The sequence below is a fragment of the Psittacula echo genome (genome assembly GCF_963264785.1).
Source record: "Psittacula echo genome assembly, chromosome: Z".
In the NCBI taxonomy this organism is placed as follows: Eukaryota; Metazoa; Chordata; class Aves; order Psittaciformes; family Psittacidae; genus Psittacula; species Psittacula echo.
The window spans coordinates 17,098,916-17,119,426 of NC_137742.1; the positions used below are offsets into that span (position 1 = coordinate 17,098,916).

The 20,511-nt window shown below is 39.4% G+C and overlaps 1 protein-coding gene across 5 annotated transcripts in view; it reads left to right on the forward strand.

The window, feature by feature from the left end:
• NNT (nicotinamide nucleotide transhydrogenase) overlaps positions 1–20,511 on the forward strand; it is a 53,275-nt gene that overhangs the window by 7,565 nt on the left and 25,199 nt on the right. For all 5 annotated transcript variants that reach the window (XR_013958666.1, XM_080636727.1, XM_080636726.1 and 2 more), the window contains exons 3-16: positions 79–308; positions 1,479–1,696; positions 3,207–3,294; positions 3,958–4,046; positions 6,376–6,563; positions 7,266–7,399; positions 9,582–9,773; positions 10,894–11,047; positions 11,946–12,107; positions 12,877–12,987; positions 13,711–13,856; positions 14,798–14,993; positions 15,468–15,701; positions 17,629–17,789. Coding sequence is in view for 4 of the 5 variants with exons in the window: in XM_080636727.1 (XP_080492853.1) it covers positions 79–308; positions 1,479–1,696; positions 3,207–3,294; positions 3,958–4,046; positions 6,376–6,563; positions 7,266–7,399; positions 9,582–9,773; positions 10,894–11,047; positions 11,946–12,107; positions 12,877–12,987; positions 13,711–13,856; positions 14,798–14,993; positions 15,468–15,701; positions 17,629–17,789 (2,303 nt within the window). In the remaining variant the exon portion in view is untranslated. The remainder of the gene's footprint in view (positions 1–78; positions 309–1,478; positions 1,697–3,206; positions 3,295–3,957; positions 4,047–6,375; positions 6,564–7,265; positions 7,400–9,581; positions 9,774–10,893; positions 11,048–11,945; positions 12,108–12,876; positions 12,988–13,710; positions 13,857–14,797; positions 14,994–15,467; positions 15,702–17,628; positions 17,790–20,511) is intronic.

The window sequence follows — 20,511 nt, forward strand, 5'->3', positions numbered from 1 at the left end:
CAGCACTGAGTAGTGCCATTAATATCAATTTATTAATCTTTGATGCAACTAATGCTGTCTTATCTGCCACTCTTACAGGAATTCCATATAAACAGCTGACCGTAGGTGTCCCAAAGGAGATATTTGAGAATGAGAAGAGAGTGGCTCTATCACCAGCTGGAGTTCAAGCCTTGGTCAAACAAGGCTTCAATGTTGTGGTGGAATCTGGTGCTGGAGAAGCTTCCAAATTTTCTGATGACCATTACAGAGAAGTTGGAGCAAAGATCCAGGGGACCAAGGAAGTCCTGGCTTCTGATTTGATTATCAAAGTAATTGCTTTATTAATATATTTCCTATTACATCCTTTTTGGAGAAACATAGAAGTAATTTTTTTTCTGCTAGTGTGCTGAAAGTTCAGTAAGTAAATTAGAGTTTTCCATTCTAAGTTCTGATTCAATTTTCTTCTATCTTCTTTTTTTTTTTTAATAGCTCAGGTGTACACCTGCAGTAATAAGCTAGTAAATGGCAGCATTGAAAAAAAATGAGGATAATTACTTACCATGTTTTTAACTAGCTTGGAGGTGTTGTGTTTTCTAGAGCGTGGCAGGCTACTAGTTCTAGACTGATAAATGAGGTCCCTGCTGTAAGAAACTTTCGCTGCAAAAGTAGTAACATACAACTGAAATTATTCTTTAGAGAGAGTTGCTTGGAATTCTGAAGATGCTGGTTTCTAACTTTTCTCAATCAGGCGTCCAACAATTCCACAACTGAGTGTTTCAGAAGTATTTGTAACTAGATGAGTTAGATGTAGTTGATCTGGGAGGGCTGCTAGAAGTGAAGTTGCTAGTGAGGTATTAGGTTGTGTAAAGTCCTGAAGGAAAATGGAAAAAGACCTTAAACTTGATGCTGAGGCTTCTTTTAACTGCTTTATTTAAAGTTATTCTGTCAGGTTTGAACATAGAATTTCTGTGAGCTCCTTTGTGAACAAGCCTTTTAAGTAGGTTTCTTTTTGAAGAAAAGTAAGAAACTCAAAAGAAGTACAGATGAAGATGAGTATCTGCTGGACTTCATGCTTGAAATTCTCTGTATGCTGTGCTGCATTGCAAACTGATAAGTGATTCTTAGCCTGTAGAGCTTAATGGCATATCTGCTCAGTAATCATTTTGCTTAAAAATTGTGTGTTTGGGCCAGCTATCTGTCATAAAAGCCACTAACTGATGGTTAGAAGCCATCATATCTTTCTGAATGTGTGATGGCTATTACTGTCCTGTCACCAGTCTGCCTAGAGCTAATTCTAATGCATAGATTGCAGTTAAGAAGTGCAGTTACTCAGTTGTGTTCATTTGTGTAAACAGTTCAGTTATGTAAACAGCGTTTGATATACTTCCATACTTGTGTACTTTGTAGATGGGAATGGACAACTGCAGGTGAGGAGGAAGAAAGTCCAGTGTTCTGATTTATTTCTTCTGATTAATTTGGAAACTTCTCTCTTTCTTCAGGTGAGGGCTCCTATATATAACTCAGCTCTAGGTGTGCACGAGGTAGATCTTTTTAAGACAGCGACTACTCTGATTAGTTTTATCTACCCAGCACAAAATCCAGACCTCCTGAAAAAACTTGCAGAGAAAAAAACTACTGTCTTGGCTATGGATCAGGTTCCACGGATCACCATTGCTCAGGGATATGATGCGCTTAGCTCCATGGCCAACATTGCTGGGTATGAATCTTTTTTTTTTTTTTTTTTTTCTTTCAGCTCATGTAAGTATGGCTGGATTAAAAGCTATGTGCTTTGGTATTGGGTATATACAAAACAATCCTGCACCTCTATTTTCATATAGTTGTTTCACAGAGGATGACGCTGTTGGAGGTGCCAACCAACTTAAATTTATTGCGGTCAGCTTTGCAGCAGATCAGAAAAAAGCCTACAGAAAAATTAAACAGACAAAATTGATGGCACTTCTTTTAATTCCATGACTGCTTTCTCAATTTTTTTTTTTTTTCATCTGAGATAGATCTGAGCAGGCTGAAGTTATCTTTAAGAAAGCTTGAACACAGGTTATCTGTCATTGGGATCTGGTGGTGTTGGGAGCTCACTGACCCAGGCAGCATGTGGTATGAATGCAATTGCCATGGCAGATATAAACAAAAGACCAAGTACTCTCAGGCATCTTCATGCTTTGTGACTGGTATTGCAGGTATTCCAGTGCATTAAAATGTTGTTGTCATCAAGCTGACTTCTATTATTAGATTCTTGATTGCTTTTTTATTTTTTTTTTTTTTTTTTTTGACTTTTTACTTAGATGATGTCTGTGAGGCATAATAAACCTTGGAGAAGGCTACCAGATTTTGTGGACACCAGCATTATACATCTGAGCACATGTTTGGTTACTTCTCTGTGTTTCATTCTGTGTAATTTTACTAAAATACAGAAATTCATAATGTTCTTAAAGGTATAAAATCTACAAGCTGTATTCCAAATTAGGACTAATTTTTTGTCATACAGACCTCCATATATTCCTGCTAGAGATAGGAAAAAAGAGTGGAAAGAAAGGAAAAAACAGTGGAAGCTGTTGAACACAACACTGTTAGTAACAATGCAAGAAAATGTGCACTGTTGTTAATAAAAGACACAATTGCACATTAACCTGCATTTTTGGATAGCAATATTGATGTTAACTTAGCATCCAGCCATCCGTTCTTGAACAGCTACAGAGCAGATGGGGCAAAAGAAGTAGCAAGCTTAAGCTATTTGGCCTAAACTATATAGGTCTGCAGAGTTAGGGTCAGAGTATCTTGTTTAAATGTGTGCTTGTTTGTCTAAGTGAGCTTACTGCAAAATTGCTCTAGGTTTTGCAATTGCTTTTTCATATTTCCTTCCTAGCTAGCCTCAGGTTACAGCCTTTAAAGATAGCTTCAAAGACCACAGAGTTAACTGTTAGCAAGTTATGCATATATTGTTCAGGTAAAATTTAATTTGAGAGAGTGAATGGTTGTGGACATCCAGTATATGGCATTATAAAAATTATGTCTGAAAATGCATTCCCCACCCCTTCCGAAAAAAAAAGGAAATACAAAGACAGACTTAAGCTTGTACTCAACAGTAAAATATTAAACTTGCTTTATCCTGTGCAAGCTATGGTCAAATGTTTATGCTTTTGATTGCTGTCATGAATGGAATTGTACTGACCCTAGGAAAATACTGATACGTGTTTATCCTTAATTGACAGTTACAAGGCTGTGGTACTGGCAGCAAATCACTTTGGTCGATTTTTCACGGGTCAGATCACAGCTGCTGGTAAAGTGCCTCCAGCAAAGGTATGTGCAATTAAGCAGATACTGTGGCAGAAGAATATGTGAGTTCTTGAGCACAGCTAACGACTGCTGAAACTGTTTTAAAAGGCTTTTTTCCTGCCTTGAGGCTAGTTCTAGAGACTTCAGAAATTCCTGTAGTTATTCCCATAACAATTTTTGTTCTCTACCTGTAGGGTTGGTGTTTTGGGGAATAACAGAATAATTTGAGTTTTACTTAAGTTTGCTTAGTTTTAAACTTCAGACTATTTATACATGGATGGATTTCCCCTTTCTCCGCAGATGAAGAACTGCAAGGAAACAGTTCAGAAAAGTCAGAAATGTTGGGATTTCTGGTGCATTGAAGGCTCTGATTGAAGGGATTGCTGGATTGGAATTGCAGGTGGATTGGGTTGAAGAGAAATGAAAGTAGAATTAGGGAAGGGGGAAAAAAAAGCCAAGGAGAAAACATGTACTTACATAAACTGTTAGCTGCAGATGAGTTGGCTTTCAGATAAGTGAAGTTAGGCGTTGCAGCTTTTAAACTTAGATTATGGGGCAGCTCTACCAAAGTAATTTTGTGTTCTATGTCTTAAGGTAGCTTGTTTAAATGGCAGTACAATGCTGCTGCTTTTCTAGCCAGCTCTAGTTTTAGGTTATGTTACAAATACGATGATTGTATCTTTCTAGGTCTTGATTATCGGAGGAGGAGTTGCTGGCCTGGCTTCTGCAGGAGCAGCTAAATCAATGGGTGCAGTGGTTCGTGGATTTGATACCAGGTAGGTGTATGAAAATGGTAATAGCAATCTGACGTTATTTTAAGGTTAAGTAGTTTGAGTCAGTATTACAGTGAAAGCACATGTACTGCACTGAATCACAATTCCTTTCCTGCTATTTTTATTCCATCTTTATTCGTCTGTTTTTTTATACCTCAAAAAACCCAAATCTTCCAAAAAGTCCTTATCATTGCATCATTCCGAAATACATGAATAAAAAAATCATTACTTTATGACAGTGAGAAAGGTAGGGCTTTTACCCATAGTTTCATGTCTCTGTTCTTCTTGGAGACACAGAGGAAATAGTAAAGAAATAATCTATATGCCCTTATCTATAGCTTGCTTTGATCCAGGTTCATAGCTGCATACTCTCATTCACTTCCTCTTTCCTGATCTGAGAAAGGCCAGCTAGGAAGTCTTTGGAGAGACTCTCTCCTTCAGTAGGTTGAAAGAAGCAAGAGATCAAGTTATTTTATTTATAAATCTCAGAATGAACCAACAGAAAATGCATCTAAAGCTGTTCAAATTCTGCTTTCTTTGGGTCTCTTCTTCGTTTGGAAGGATTATTTTCTCCTATAGCCATTTTTTAGAGCAGTAGAGTGGGAAAATCACAGAGCACAAACATTTGTCTTACAACTCCAGGGACTACAAACTGGATTATTTTCTGTTAAATGGCCTTATATTGAATTTCTATCTGCTTAATACTGTATTTGCATGAAAATTACTTATATATGTTTGATTTTATGCAGAAGTGGCATTTAGTGCTACTTAACTATATTTAATATGAAAGAATAAAAGTGATCTGGTTTGAGACCATCCTAAGAACCCGAATGTACACAAGTCCTTGGGACCTGAATGAAATCCATCCGTGGGTCCTGAAGGAGCTGGCGAATAAAGTCGCTAAGCCACTGTCCATCATATTTGAAAAATCATGGCAGTCAGGTGAAGTTCCCGATGACTGGAAAAAGGGCAATACACTTGGAGTATTGTGTACAGTTCTGATGTCCTCAACATAAAAAGGACATGGAACTGTTGGAACAAGTCCAGAGGAGGGCCACGAGGATGATCAGGGGACTGGAGCACCTCCTGTATGAAGACAGACTGAGAAGGTCAGGGCTGTTCATCCTGGAGAAGAGAAGGCTCATAGCAGCCTTCCAGTATCAGAAGGGGGCCTACAAGGATGCTGGGGATGGACTATTTATTCATCAGGGACTGTAGTGACAGGACAAGGGGTAATGGGCTCAAACTTAAACAGGAATTTTAGGTTGGATATAAGGAAGAAATTCTTTACTGTGAGGGTGTTGAGGCACTGGAATGGGTTGCTCAAGGAAGGTGTGAATTCTCCATCCCTGAGGGTGTTCAAGGCCAGGTTGGACAGAGGCTTGAGTGACATGGTTTAGTGTGAGATCTCCCTGCCCATGTCAGGAGGGGTTGGAACTAGATGATCTTAAGGTCTTTTCCAACTCTAACTGTTCTATGATCCTATGATTCTTTGAATATATCTCCAGATTTATGATGTGCAGCATGAAAAAACCTTCACTCTGGTTTGTTAAAAAAATCTGCATATGCCTTAAAACAAACTAGAAAGAGTTTATTTTTCCGAAAAGCATGATAGAAACCTGTCTAAAACTTTTTACAGGCTTTTTTTAATTCCCTTCTTTAACATCCTTTATGCTTTTATGTTGGTGCGCAAGAATTTTGTCTTAAATCTTACGTGATGTGAATGTTCACCTGACTCTGAAATTTAGACTCATTATTTACTGTGATATCATGTGATGAAAAATAAATATCAGATTTACAGGATAACTGTTAAAAAAAACCCCAAAACCCTCAAAACCCAAGTAAACCCTCAAACCCATGACCCCTTAACCCCCCAAACCTTCCAGTTTTCCCTGTAAAAATCAGACTTACTAGTTTCCATTTGACAGATTAAAGACAGGGCCACATGTTTTGCATTTGTCACCTCTCCTTGGCATCTAAGTTTGGGCTGTAGATGTACCTGGGCATGACAAGAGAAATGGGTAAGCAGAGTTAGTCAACAGTTAAGCTCCCAGCTTTGAGACTTTTATTGGAGCAATGCTGCTGAGTGTACAGGAAACCTTGGCTGCCTTTATTACTTACTCAACTATTATTATTATTAGGGACCTAAAGTTAGTGATGTAATTACTTTTTTCACCTAATATATAAAGTTTAGGACTTAACTTATGATCTCCTTAATCCTAGAATAAGTTTTAGATCTCTTGTGTGGAGACTGGTACTAAAAAGACCAGAAAAGTCATGGTGGATTTTCATGGCAGCAGTTGTTTTCTTCCCTGCAATTTTATTTTCTTAGAGCTGCAGCTCTGGAACAGTTCAAGTCTCTTGGGGCTGAGCCTTTGGAGGTTGACTTAAAGGAATCTGGAGAGGGACAAGGTGGTTATGCTAAAGAAATGTCCAAAGAATTTATTGAAGCTGAAATGAAACTCTTTGCCAAACAGTGCCAAGATGTTGATATCATCATCACTACAGCACTTATTCCAGGTATGTTTTGTGTGCAGGATGCTTATTTTCATTTATCTTGTGTAAGTTGGCATGTTTTGAAGCTGTGCCTACAGTGAAAACAGAGGTGTTACTGAATTATTTCAGTGCTACCATGTACCTTTTAACTTCCCTGATAATGCCTGGTTTTAAAGCATGTGCCTTTTTTTGCAGCTTTTGTTTTCACAAACTAGCAGTCTTTGACTCAATACCATGTTCTTCTATTGAACAAAGAGTAGATGGTAATAAGAATATGTAATTCTCTTGAATATTTATTGCATCGCTGCCACTGCTGCTATTCAGCTTGTGCACAGAAACAAATCCAAACAAAACAGTACTGTCTTTGGTAATTGAAACATATTAAGATAGAGCTTACTATTTGTATTGCACAACATCTGTATTTTGATGTGGCATCTTTTGCTCTTTTTGTGTTATGACTTGAATTGTGAGATTGGATGTTGTCAGTTACTGAGAACAAAATTTTACACGCTCAGAGCAAGATGTTCTAGCATCTCTGCTCTCTGCCTGTACAAAAAAAGCCTTCTATGACATTTCATCCTACGTAGTGATGACTTGAAAATTTTTCTTACAAAAATAAGGTTTATATATATAAAGAAGGTTTATATATAGAGAGAATGTATCTCCTGAGCTCTACAGATAAAAAGCTTTATTTTGTGTTTAACTTAAAATGCCTTGTCTTGTCAGGCAAAAAAGCTCCCATCTTGTTTAAGAAAGATATGATTGAATCAATGAAGGAAGGTTCAGTTGTTGTGGATTTAGCAGCAGAATCAGGAGGAAACATTGAGACTACAAAGCCTGGAGAAATGTATGTTCATAAGGTGAGCATTTTAATCTGCAGAGTGTTCTCAGTTTGTGTGAATTCACATGGTGTTCTCTAAACTGCTGAAAATGAGTAGCTGATTTCACTATTTGGGCTTAAGTAATCCTTACGTACCTCAACCACTTGTAAGCCAAACTAGAGTTCATTATTACTATCTGTTTATTAAAATAAGCAATTTTGCTCTGGGCTGAACTTACTACTTTGGTTTTGCTCCAGTGTTCATTGGCTCAGTAGAGAGCTTGTTTTTCCACTTTTTTGGTTTTATTTTTGATATTTGTGAGGAATCTGCTAGCAGTTACAGAAATTTGGGGGATGAGATTTAAAGTAGCAGGTTTCCAAGGTTGTTCATTTGGTGATGTCAGGACATAATGGTGTTATTAGGGAAGCTTGTAGGACACACTGTTGCCATGGTTATTAATATTAGCAGGGCTGTGTGTGTATGAGTCATGCACTGTATTTGGCTTTGTGGTTTTCTAGGGCTTTTGATGTCATTGCTTAAAAAATTAGAGTATGTAGAACAGAAGTAATCAGATACTTGCATGAAGAATTTATATGGAACACTTTTAGTCTGAGGAGTATTACTCTTGGATATAGTGTACTGGCACTGACCTGTGGAAAAAAAGCAGCAGTGCAGAGGTATTATCAGTGTGCCATAGCATTGTATTGTGAAGCCAGAGTTCCTGGAAGCATGCATGGATCTTGGCTCTCAGTTGCGGGAACAATGTTTTAACTCAAGCTTGCTTGTATGTGCATGCCAGCCTCAGCTTCCCATACGTTCCAAAACCCTGATAACCAGGTATACTCACATTTGTTCTTTAAACAGTAGGGATGTATTATGTTACCTCTTTACGTAAATGTGAACCCGTTAGGCATGTTACTTGCACAGCTGGCTAGCTCTCAGGAAGTTTCCTTCACTCTTCTGTCATATGGAAAGTTGCCTTCAGTGCATGCTCTCAAGAACGACTGAGAAGGTGCCAAGCATTGGGCAGAATAATCTGTTACCTGATGCTTTAAGAAGTTAATCTGACAGAATGGTAGGATTTGGAGAGGGCAGGCTCTTGCACCAATACATCTTCCTCTCTGTGTAGGCTTGCTGCTAATAGCATTTAAGTTGTTGGGTTTGATCATGTTGGATACTGTAATTGTTGTGAGTAATCCTTCCCCCAACATAATAATGTTAGAGCTGCAGGTAACAGTTTTATCTGGGGTTAAAACCAGAAATAAGTGAAACAGTTTGGATATATATTTCTAGGAGAATATATAGGAATAAGAGAGGGACCTTTTAAAAGGGCATGTAGCATTAGGACAAAGGGAAATGGCTTTCAGCTGAAAGAGAGTAGATTTAGATTAGTGTCGTGGTTTAAGCCCAAGCTGTAAATCAGAACCACGCAGTCTACTGCCTCCCCCCCCCCCACCTTTCTTCCCTCCGCTTCTGGAGGGACGGGGAGGAGAATCAAAAGAATGCAGCTCCCACGGGTTGAGATAAGAACAGTTTAATAACTAAGGTATAACACAAATCACCACTGCCGCCACCAACAATAACAACGACAAGAGAAATAATAAGGGAAGAGAACACGATACCGCCCGCTGGAAAAGACAGCCCGGCCGAAAAAGGGACGTGCCCTTCCGGGTAGCTCCCAGTTACATCCCCTGGCATGACGTGCTGTGGTATGGAACACCTCCTTGGCCAGTCTGGGTCAGGTGTCCTGTCCCGCTTCCTCCCGGCCCCTCCTCCTCCCTGGCAGAGCATGAGACTCACAAAGTCCTTGGTCAGTCTAAACATCAGTGTTATCAGTTTTTTGTTCCCAAGCCAAAAGTCAAAAACACAGTGCTGCAACAGCTACTAAGAAGGAGAAAAAAAAAAAAAAAGAAAAAACTGACTGCCACTGCTGAACCCAGGACAATTAGACATTAGGAAGAAATTCTACACTCTGAGGGTGGTGAGACACTGGAAGAGATTGCCCAGAGAAGCTGTGGCTGCGCCATCCCTGGCAGTGTTCAAGGCCAGGTTGGATGGGGCTTTGAGCAACCTGGTCTAGTGGAAGGTGTCCCTGCCTGTGGCAGTGGGGTTGTAACTAGATGATCTTTATGGTTTCTTTCCAATCCAAACAATTCTGTAATTCTATAATTCTTCAGAGATTGCACTAATCCTTAGTATTTTGCTTAAATTTTTTTTTCAGGGCGTTACACACATTGGCTATACAGACCTGCCTAGCAGGATGGCTACTCAGGCCAGTACTCTCTATTCCAATAATATTGTCAAACTCCTAAAGGCTATTAGTCCTGACAAAGAGAACTTCTACTTTGATCCAAAAGATGATTTCCATTATGGGACTCTGGATCATGTTATTAGAGGAACTGTAGTAATGAAGGTAAGTCAGTAAATATTCTTTTCTTAATTTGTGAGTGCATACATTTATCAGTGTTGCCTCTTTAAAATACTTCAAAGATACTGCGTGCAAATGGACTTCAGATACGGCTTCATGGGTAGTGTGGCCAATCATGTTTGTATTCAGCTGAATATTCCTCTGTCCCTTTTTGTGAAGGGAGAGCTCTTTGCTTCTGTCTTCTTGTCATGGTTAAACAAGTATCTAATGTCTGCTCTTGAAAAATAGGAAAAAGATTCAATTTGCATGTTGTATTCATACGATAAAAGCATAGTTATTTAAAACATGTTTGAAACATTACTGCAAGATCAGAAAAATATTCCTTTTTTTTGTTGTTGTTTTTAATAAATACATGTTTCTGTTCTTATAAGAGTAACTTCAGAAAAAAATGGTGGAACTGGAATGTGCAGGATACTCTCAACTCTATTAGGAAATACAAAAATACAGACTTTGGTCATGGGCCAGTATAGGCTCTCCTCCTGAAACTATTAGGAAATAATAACTTGCAGTTTAGGTAAGAGGTATTTGCTTCTGTTGAGTTTTGCTGCATAATGTTTCCAGCATTTTGTAATGCTTGTGATACCTGGAGGAGGATTGCATTGAGCTCCGCTCTCCCAGGCCACTGAAGTGGTCTGTACTGCACAGGTCTGGAGGTTTTTCCTCTAGAGGTCTAGAACAGCAAGAAAAGTGAGACGATATACTTGGTTCCTAGCTGAGGTCTCGGCAGGCTCTGATTACAATTCAGATCTGTAGCAGATTTTGCTATTTCCAAGACCCTGTTTTATTTTGCATAAATGTTTTCCATTTAAGGAACTTGACCACTTTGTTTTCTGCTTTCAAGCCTTGTGTTGTGATTCCACCAGGTGCTCTTGGACGCTAATATTAAATCATGTCTGAAAAATATGCAAATCAGTAAGGTTAACTTGGTCAGGCTGTACTGATCGTCTAACCTTGAAAATGTTGCATATGCAGAAAAAGAAGATATTCCTGTGGCATGCCTGTAGGATGTTAAGACTCAATTGAGTTGCAGGATTAAGACGAGGAGGTTCCTCTAACTGTAAAGCATCTGCCAATGTTAGTGATAACTGTAAATACCTCTTGTCAGGATGGCAAGGTGATTTTCCCAGCACCTCCACCAAAAAACATTCCTCAAGGAGCCCCTGGGAAGCAGAAGACTGTAGCAGAGCTGGAAGCTGAAAAAGCAGCTGCTATTACACCTTTTAGAAAAACTATGACTACTGCATCTGTATACACAGCAGGTAGGCACCTTCCAGATTTGGAGAATCAGTGTATAGTGCTCCTCATTTGGCAAATACTTTTAAGACTCCTCATCTTACTTATCCAATTTAATAACTATTTGAGAGAGCAGGTGATTGGCTGTTCTACTCTGGTGCAAAATCAGTGTATTAGAAAAACTGCTTTTGGGAGGGAAAATAAAATTTTAAAAGTTTAACTAAAAGTATCAACATTTCAAACAGTGGTGACTCATGCTGTGTGCATCTATGTGTTTGGCTTTATTTAAATATCAGTAAAATACTTAAAATCCTGAGGGATTCCTGATAGGACTGTATCCATACTTTGCAGCAGAGCCAATTCAATGCCATTGCTTTCTTAAAATTTTAATTTGTCCACAATCTACTGAAGTACTGAGAATATGACATTTGTCATATATGTTGTCATAATAATATATATTGTCATAGATATTGTTTGCTGTTGGCATTTGGTATTCTGTATGTACCAGAAATTCTGCATGAGGTAATTAATGAATTACTTATTCTTTATTTTAACATCTGTTCTTCATATGCGTGGTTTGAGTCTTCATAATAGTATTTCAACATGATTGTCACTCTTCTATATTTTTACTTTAGAACAGGGGAGTGATAGGATTCAGTGTTACTATAGAAACCTATCATTGCTACTTTGTGTGCATGCATAACAAAGATGTATGTATTGTATTTACGGTTTTATTTTCTATTGTAAAAGAAACACTAGCACCAAAGAGCCTCGTAGTTGACAACTATGACACAGCTGATCTTGAAATAAGTCCATGCACAAGGCTCCTTTTTGTTTTTAGCTCAGTACTGGGGAATCCTGTTGTACAGAGGTTACATGTAGGAAACCATTGAAAACTATAAAACCGCTTTGCTGTTCTTCTAGGTTTGGCTAGCATGTTAGGGCTGGGCATTGTAGCACCTACTTCTGCTTTCACGCAAATGGTGACGACATTTGGCCTAGCTGGAATAGTGGGGTACCATACAGTGTGGGGTGTGACTCCGGCTCTTCACTCTCCACTCATGTCAGTGACTAATGCTATCTCAGGTGAGTAGCTGTCACGCAACTGCTTGTTTTCTGTTTGAAGTAGGCACAGCTCGTTTTATTTGAACTTCAGATGAAAGTCTGCTGATAAATAAATAGCAAGGACACTTGAAACAAACTCTTTATGAGAATATGATGTTTCAAAAGAAGGGCAAATGTGGTGCTGTGTATTTTTAATTTTTATAACTGATTTTTCACTTTTAACCTGTTTCCTTTAAAATTTGTTTTACTTGGAGTACTGCAGTCTCTCCTTTCATAACACATATCTTTCCTCCCATCTCTCCAAAATATTGCCCTGAAAATAATTTGTCTTTCATATTTTCTGCATTCTTTTTTCCTCTCCTCAAACTGTGTGTTTTGAGAGAGAGGAAAAAGTTCCTAAGTGACCTGTAAGGCTCATAACTCTGTCAGATGTAACATACTGAGTTTGTATATATGTATGACAGGTCACAAGTCTAACTCATTTTGACTGTTAAAAGCGAAGTTTCTTTTATTGAACGAGCAATTGGAGGCTGACTCTGTGTTTGAGGCACTGTACTTCAAAACTATATTCATATAATAATTTGTAGTTTTGTTTGTTTTTCTTTTTAAACCTGTTCGTATTGCTGAAAAGGACTGTTTAGTCTGACTAGGACTGAAAAGTTTGAATAGTAGTGTGTACAGTAGGAGTCAAAATTTGAGTTGACTGGTATCTGTTTGACAGCTGAAAGGAGACTTGCTACAGGTATAGAGCCTTTTTAGGTTCAGTAACGCTTTTTTCTCTTTTAAATAGGACTAACTGCAGTTGGTGGGCTGGTAGTGATGGGAGGACACTATCTCCCTGAAAATGCTCCTCAAAGTCTTGCAGTGCTTTCGGCCTTTATCTCTTCAGTCAATATTGCAGGTATGAAAGGCTTTCTCCGGAGGGTAACTTTAAAGCACTTGTCTAATTCTTCTATTTCTTCTAGGTCTTTAATTATATAGATTCCAGAAGTAGAATTCTGAAAATTGGGTAGAAGTTACTCGGTCTGGTTTGCACACCCTGTTGTGTAAACCTTCTTTAGGGAAATATTTAAATGTGCCTTTTTCTTTTACAGTATCCTTTTGGTGATGATTATATGAAATACCTTTTCCTGTATAACTTGGGATATAAATTTATCCTTGTATTCCTTTTTTCTACTTGAAAAATATACTAGCGTCATAGAACAAAATTCTGCTTGCTTGAGCTGCAGAAGCCCAAGCTTCACAAATAAAAAAGATAAGAAAGTGAGCGATGTGTCTTATAGATACAGCTTTTTTCTAGAGTAGATAGGGAAAATGGCACAGTCATAAACTAAGCTGTATCCTACAGTCAGTGTAGAGTATGGAGCCAGAGCACGTCCTCAGTGTGTTCCAACTTGTCCTTTTATGAATTTCTTCTGAAGGTTAAAAAAGACAACAGGATCTGACACTGGTTACATATTTGTTACCTGGTGGTTTTCCAGATTAATAGCTTTTCAGAGGCTTTATTGGTGTCAGTTGTTAACTTTGTGTGGTAATATGGTTTAACCAAATATTTCTCTTACAGCTTGGCATATGTTTAGTTTCAGATTTTATTTTTGTAAAATTGTTCTTTTGCTTTGGCCAGGTGGCTTTCTAGTTACACAGAGAATGCTGGATATGTTCAAACGTCCCACAGATCCCCCTGAGTACAACTACTTGTACCTACTTCCTGGTGGTGTGTTTGTAGGAGGCTATGCAGCTGCTCTTAGTGGTGGCTATCACATTGAACAGGTAAGGAGATAACTTTGTGGCTCTTAGCCAGCTGTTCACAGCATGATACCTTTCTTCACTGTTTACTCTGAGGGATGAACTGCAAATTAGCCGTGGTCTTTTCATTAGCTATGTATTCCCACAGGGCGAGTCTGAAGTTGATTAACATGAAGTTTGCAATCATACCCCAAATGCTGAATCTGAAAATTTTAAAAGCTTTGTTTTTTTCCTTTCCCTGCAAAGCACCCAGTACTTTGATACTTATTGGACAGTTTTGCTAAATTACAGCTTAAGTATTAGAGCAACTACAGAAACCAGTCTTTGGTTTAAATGTTTCTGAAAATTCAGCTTGGCATGACAGTTGAAGTAGGTGTGACATCTGGATGTGATGAGATTTCAGCACAAAGAGATTTACAGGGATTGTACCTGTAAATGAGCACCTTTTATGGCAATTTTTTTTTTCATTTGTTTTAAAAGGAATTAAAAACAATCTGTATTGCCTTCTGTGTTTGAAAAAAGTGAATCCAAACATACCTCTATGCCAGAGGCTTATAATAGATTTGATTTTTTTTTTTTTTCAGTTACCTAGACAAGTACTGCTCAGTTCATTTGTTTGTTCATACATACAAAATAGGAGTTCAGATGTTCCATAAGCAAATTCTGAAACTATTGCTGTAATGAACAGGACCATTTAGTTTCGAGTTTGTACTAAAGAAAAATTTCCTTCTGAACTGATGAGGAAAAAGGGCTTGACTCAAGTTTAGTATTCACAGATAAACCAAGATTGGCCAAAATCACATCCTGTGCAACAGTTTCTCACAGTCAGAAAAGTTCTGACTTCAGTTAAGAACTGTAACTGGAGAAATCAGACCTTCTATGTAATATTCAGAAAGATTTTTATAATGATTATTCAGTTTGTCTTTAATTCATATATGCATACTGATGTTTTTCTTATTTTAAAGATGATGTATTTAGGCTCAGGCTTATGCTGTGTTGGTGCCCTGGCTGGTCTGTCCACACAAGGAACAGCTCGTCTTGGAAATGCTTTGGGTATGATTGGTGTTGCAGGAGGCTTAGCAGCAACTCTTGGATGCCTTAAGCCCTCACCTGAATTGTTGGCGCAGATGTCAGGTGCACTGGCACTTGGTGGTACCATAGGTATGTATGTGTATGATACTATAAACTAACAATATTTGCTCTATGCATGGATTTATGCAGGCTGTATATACACAAAATACTGTATAGCTCACAGGTGAATTGACTAAAATTTATGGATTGTGTATGTTACTTTGCAAATACGTGAACAAAAAGTCACAGGGCTTTTATTAGTGCATCAGGGTAACATAAAGAATAGGGATAGTGGTGGAAAAGCAGGAGCAATATTTAATAAAGCTTCTAAGAACATGGTAAGCTTTAATCTTTTAATTTCCATTATATCTTCATTGCATAAAATACACAAATGCAGCTTTCACTTAAATGCCATAGCAATTCTCAGCGTAGAACAAATTCTTCCATTGGAACAAGAACGTGTGTGCATTGATTCAGTGCACACTGAACTATGATACATTAATTTCCATCTGCACAAATTGGTTGTGTTTTGTAAGACTTCCCTCTGTTTTCAACTTTTAATAGGTTTGACGATTGCTAAACGCATCCAGATTACAGATCTGCCTCAGCTAGTGGCTGCTTTCCATAGTTTGGTTGGTTTGGCTGCGGTGCTCACCTGTATTGCAGAATACATGATTGAATATCCTCACTTTGCTGCTGATCCAGCTGCAAATCTCACCAGGATTGTGGCATACCTTGGCACGTACATTGGTGGAGTGACTTTCAGTGGCTCTCTTGTTGCTTATGGAAAACTACAAGGTGAGACCTTCCATTCAGAATTCAATATTTGTGACAGGCATTTATTTGTGATAAACCCCTAGGGTTTATCTTTGCCTTTAGACTGCTGCGTAATTGGAAGGAAACTTAGTATTTTGCATCAGGTGAAACTTTGTTTAATTCATATGAATTCATTCCCCCCCACTTTTAAATTGTATTTAATTTGTGTACAGCTTTAGTTATGAAAAAATTGTCTTCAATGCTTGGACATACTCCTGTGAGTAATTACTAAGTCATGTAAGCTTCCCTCAATTCATCTTATCTAGAAATAAGTGTTGCTTTAATGCTAAGACACTACCTGACACTGTTTCTCTAGTTGATTTTATTGAACTTTTATGTTCACAACTTCATATTCCTGAGCAGGCGTTTCAATTGAAACCTTTGTGTTGCTGGACTCAGTGAGCACTGCCAGTATTTATAGGATTTTGTTCTCAGCACTGCAGGCTTCATTTAGGTAGGTCATTGCAGGCTTCACTTAGGTCATTGCAGGCTTCATTTAGGTAGGTCATAGCAGGCTTCATTCAGGTAGGTGGCTTGCAATATCAGCTGAGACTGCCTCACTTGAAACCATTCAGTTCACTGTCTACCTACTGTGCAAACTCCGTGTGTCTTTCTGTTTTAGTAAATATGCCTTCTAAATTAAATACTAATTCCTGATTCTTAAGCACCTAAAGGTTCCTTATTGTGTTTATTTTTGGTTTTGTAAGCACACAGATTTTGAGAGACTGAGGTAATACCTGTACTAAGAAGTTGCAGCTAAGAGCTTCCTGTTACTAATCCTGTTACTAGCTTTGCAATAGTTCCTTTAGGAAACATCTGTTTGCTTTCTTCAGTGTTTATGAGACCAGCCATTGAAGGAGGAAGCATGACATGGATGGAAAGCTGTCTTCTCTAATAATCTTTTGAAGGATTTGTCAGTAGTATGTATTTATGATGCATTTCTGCTAAGTGGTTACTTATTTATTTTTATTTGGTTATTTGTTTTTACCTCCCTCCATCCCCTCAGTCATTTGTGCGCATGTCCCTGGTGAACTTCCTGGCCTGTTTCAGCCCAATCTTCTGTTTCTCGTTTTGGTTTTGTGGGGTTTGGTTTGGTTTGTAGTTGGGTGGGGTTTTTGTTTGTTTGTTTGTTTTTTTCTTTGCCTTTCCCACTTTCCCTTATTTTTTCCCCCACTTTGACTCCTAGTCCTGAAACGATCAATTCATTCTTCACGTTTAGTTCAGCTAAATTTAAATGAGAACTCGGTAAGTAATTACTTACACCAAAAGTAACAGATAAATTTGCATTATTTTTACTTTTATTTGCCATGTTGTTTGAGGAAAAAAAAAAAAGCCCAGGGTGCAAATAAATTCACATAAATACCAAACCCTCTTTGCCAGTATGGAAAGCTGTAAGAATTCTGTGTGACTGAGGGTACTGGTGAAATCAAAGCATTTGAAAGCAGGAGTATTTTATATTTGGGATTATCTGTGGTCATATTTTTCTAAGCACACAGCTTTTAAGAGGCTGAGGTAATAACTGTACTAAGAAGTTCCAGCTAAAACTTTGTATTACAGAGCATCATACATAACATGCAAAGACCCAGGGCCAGAATAAAAATATGGGTTGTTTTGATTTGGTTTGGGTTTTTTTTCTTTTTTTTTTTTTCCCCTGTTTTGTTTGTTTGTTTGTTTTGGTTTTTTTTTTTTTTGTGATTATTCTGAAGCACTTCAATGAGATTAGGAATTAAAAAAGAGTTTGAACAGGAGTATTTGAGGATCTCAGCTTTGACCAACTTGTTTTATTTTCTGCTCCTCGCTTTTTCTTTTTTTGATTTTTCTTCATCTGAGGTATTCGATTTTCTCTGAAGGCAAGAGGCAGGCTCACCAGCACACATGTATCAATCTCTGAATATGCATTTGGTTGCAGGTATCCTGAATTCTGCACCACTGCTCTTGCCTGGTCGACATGTATTGAATGCAGGATTGTTGGCTGCCAGTGCTGGTGGAATGATTCCATACATGATTGATCCTAGTTACACTACGGGGATGATTTGCTTAGGTTCCGTGTCAGCTCTCTCAGCCATAATGGTAAGTCAGGGTGTTTTAAGAGGCGAAACAAGTTAAACAAGCGGTTTGTTCTTTGGCTTTGCACGATTCCTCTTGATGGTTGAATTTTACCAGCCTGAGTCACAGTCATCATAGTGCCTGTATGCTAACTTGCAGTAGTAAGTAGCAACTGACTTTCCTAAATCTAGCAGTAAATTAGAGCTGTTCCAGAGAACAGGCATGTGTATATAGGATTACTTTTTCCAGCTATGACTTAATGGAGCCTATTATAAGACAAACTTCTTTTAAAAGACTTCTTGGAAAGTTTATCCTTAAAATAATTAAAAGAGCACTAGGTCTACTGGTTATCATAACTTAGTAAGATTATCCCCATGTGTAACTTGCCCCCTTCTACTCACACTGGCTGTTGCAAAATTTACCTTGAGTATTACCATTCTGTAAACTAAGTCTTGCAAAGACTCCTCAGTACAAATCTTTAATGTTATGAACAGTTTCACAGAGCTGGTAGGATATTTTTGTGAGTAAAAATATGTGACTAAGCACAGGGTGAGGACAGTAGAGTGCCTTCATGTCCTCTCAAAGGCAGAATCAATATGTCGAATTCTCAGGCTACAGCTTAATATCTCCTACATTGGAATCATAGAATCATAGAATAGTTAAGGTTGGAAATGACCTTAAGATCATCTAGTTCCAACCCCCCTGCCATGGGCAAGGACACCCCGCACTAAACCATGCCACCCAAGGCCTCATCCAACCTGGCCTTGAACACCGCCAAGGATGGAGCATTCACAACCTCCCTGGGCAACACATTCCAGTGCCTCACCACCCTCACAGTAAAGAATTTCTTCCTTAGATCCGATCTAAACTTCCCCTGTTGAAGTTTGAACCTGTTACCCCTTGTCCTGTCACTACAGTCCCTGATGAATAAACAGTCCATCCCCAGCATCCTTGTAGGCCCCCTTCAGATACTGGAAGACTGCTATGAGGTCTCCACGCAGCCTTCTCTTCTCCAGGCTGAACAGCCCCAACTTTCTCAGCCTGTCTTCATACGGGAGGTGCTCCAGTCCCCTGGTCATCCTCGTGGCCCTCCTCTGGACTTGGTTCCAACAGTTCCATGTCCTTTTTATGTTGAGGACACCAGAACTGCACACAATACTCCAAGTGAGGTCTCACGAGAGCAGAGTAGAAGGGCAGGATCGCGTCCTTTGACCTGCTGGTCACGCTCCTTTTGATGCAGCTGAGGATACAGTTGGCTTTCTGGGCTGCGAGTGCACACTGCTGGCTCATGTTCATTTTTTCATTGACCAACACCCCCGAGTCCTCCGCAGGGCTGCTCTTAATCTCTTCTCTGCCCAACCTGTAGGTGTGCCTGGGATTGCTCTGTCCCAGGTGTAGGACCTTGCACTTGGCATGGTTAAACTTCATAAGGTTGATATCAGCCCACCTCACAAGCGTGTCAAGGTCCCTCTGGATGGTACCCCTTCCCTCCGGCATATCAAACGAACCACACAGCTTGGTGTCATTGGAAACTTGCTGAGGGTGCACTCAATCCCACTGTCCATGTCACTGACAAAGATGCTGAACAAGACTGGTCCCAACACCGATCCCTGAGGGACACCACTCGTTACCAGTCTCTAGCTGGACATGGAGCCATTGACCACAACTCTTTGCGTGTGGCCATCCAGCCAGTTCTTTATCCACCAACTGGTCCACCCGTCAAATTGATGTCTCTCCAATTTAGAGACAAGGATGTCATGTGGGACAGTGTTGAACGCTTTGCACAAGTCCAGGTAGATGACGTCAACTGCTCTACCCCTGTCCATCAGTTTCGTAGCCCCATCATAGAAGGCCACCAAATTGGTCAGGCAGGATTTCCCCTTAGTGAAGCCATGCTGGCTGTCACCAACCACCTCCTTGTTTTTCATGTGCCTTAGCATGCCTTCCAGGAGAATCTGCTCCAAGATTTTGCCAGGCACAGGGGTGAGACTGACTGGTCTGTAATTCCCTGGGTCATCCATTTTCCCCTTCTTGAAAATGGGGGTTGTATTTCCCTTTTTCCAGTCGTTGGGAACTTCACCTGACTGCCATGATTTTTCAAATATGATGGCCAGTGGCTTAGCAACTTCATTCGCCAGCTCCTTCAGGACCCGCAGATGGATTTCATCAGGTCCCATGGACTTGTGGACATTTAGGTTTTTAAGATGGTCTCGAACCAGATCCTCTCTTACAGTGGGCCTAAGGTCTTCATTCTCACAGTCCCTGCATTTGCCTTCCAAGACTTGGATGGTGCAGTCACAGACTTTGCCGGTGAAGACTGAGGCAAAGAAGTCATTAAGAACCTCAGCCTTCTCCAAATCCTGGGTAGCCAGTTCTCCCGATATCTTCCAAAGGGGGCCTACGTTGTCCCTAGTCTGTCTTTTACTCGCTACGTACCTATAGAATCCCTTCCTGTTATCCTTAACATCCCTAGCCAAGTTCAGTTCTAACTGGGCCTTAGCCTTCCTCACCTGGTCCTTAGCTTCCCGGACAACATCCCTGTATTCTTCCCAGGCTGCCTATCCCTGCTTCCACCTTCTATAAGCCTCTTTTTACCTTTGAATTTTCCTGAGCAGCTCCTTATCCATCCAAGGAGGTCTCCTGGCCCTCCTGCTGCACTTCCTTCTAGTTGGGATGCAACAGTCCTGAGCTTGGAGCAGGTGATCCTTGAATAACAACCAAGAGTCTTGGGCTCCCCTGCCCTCTA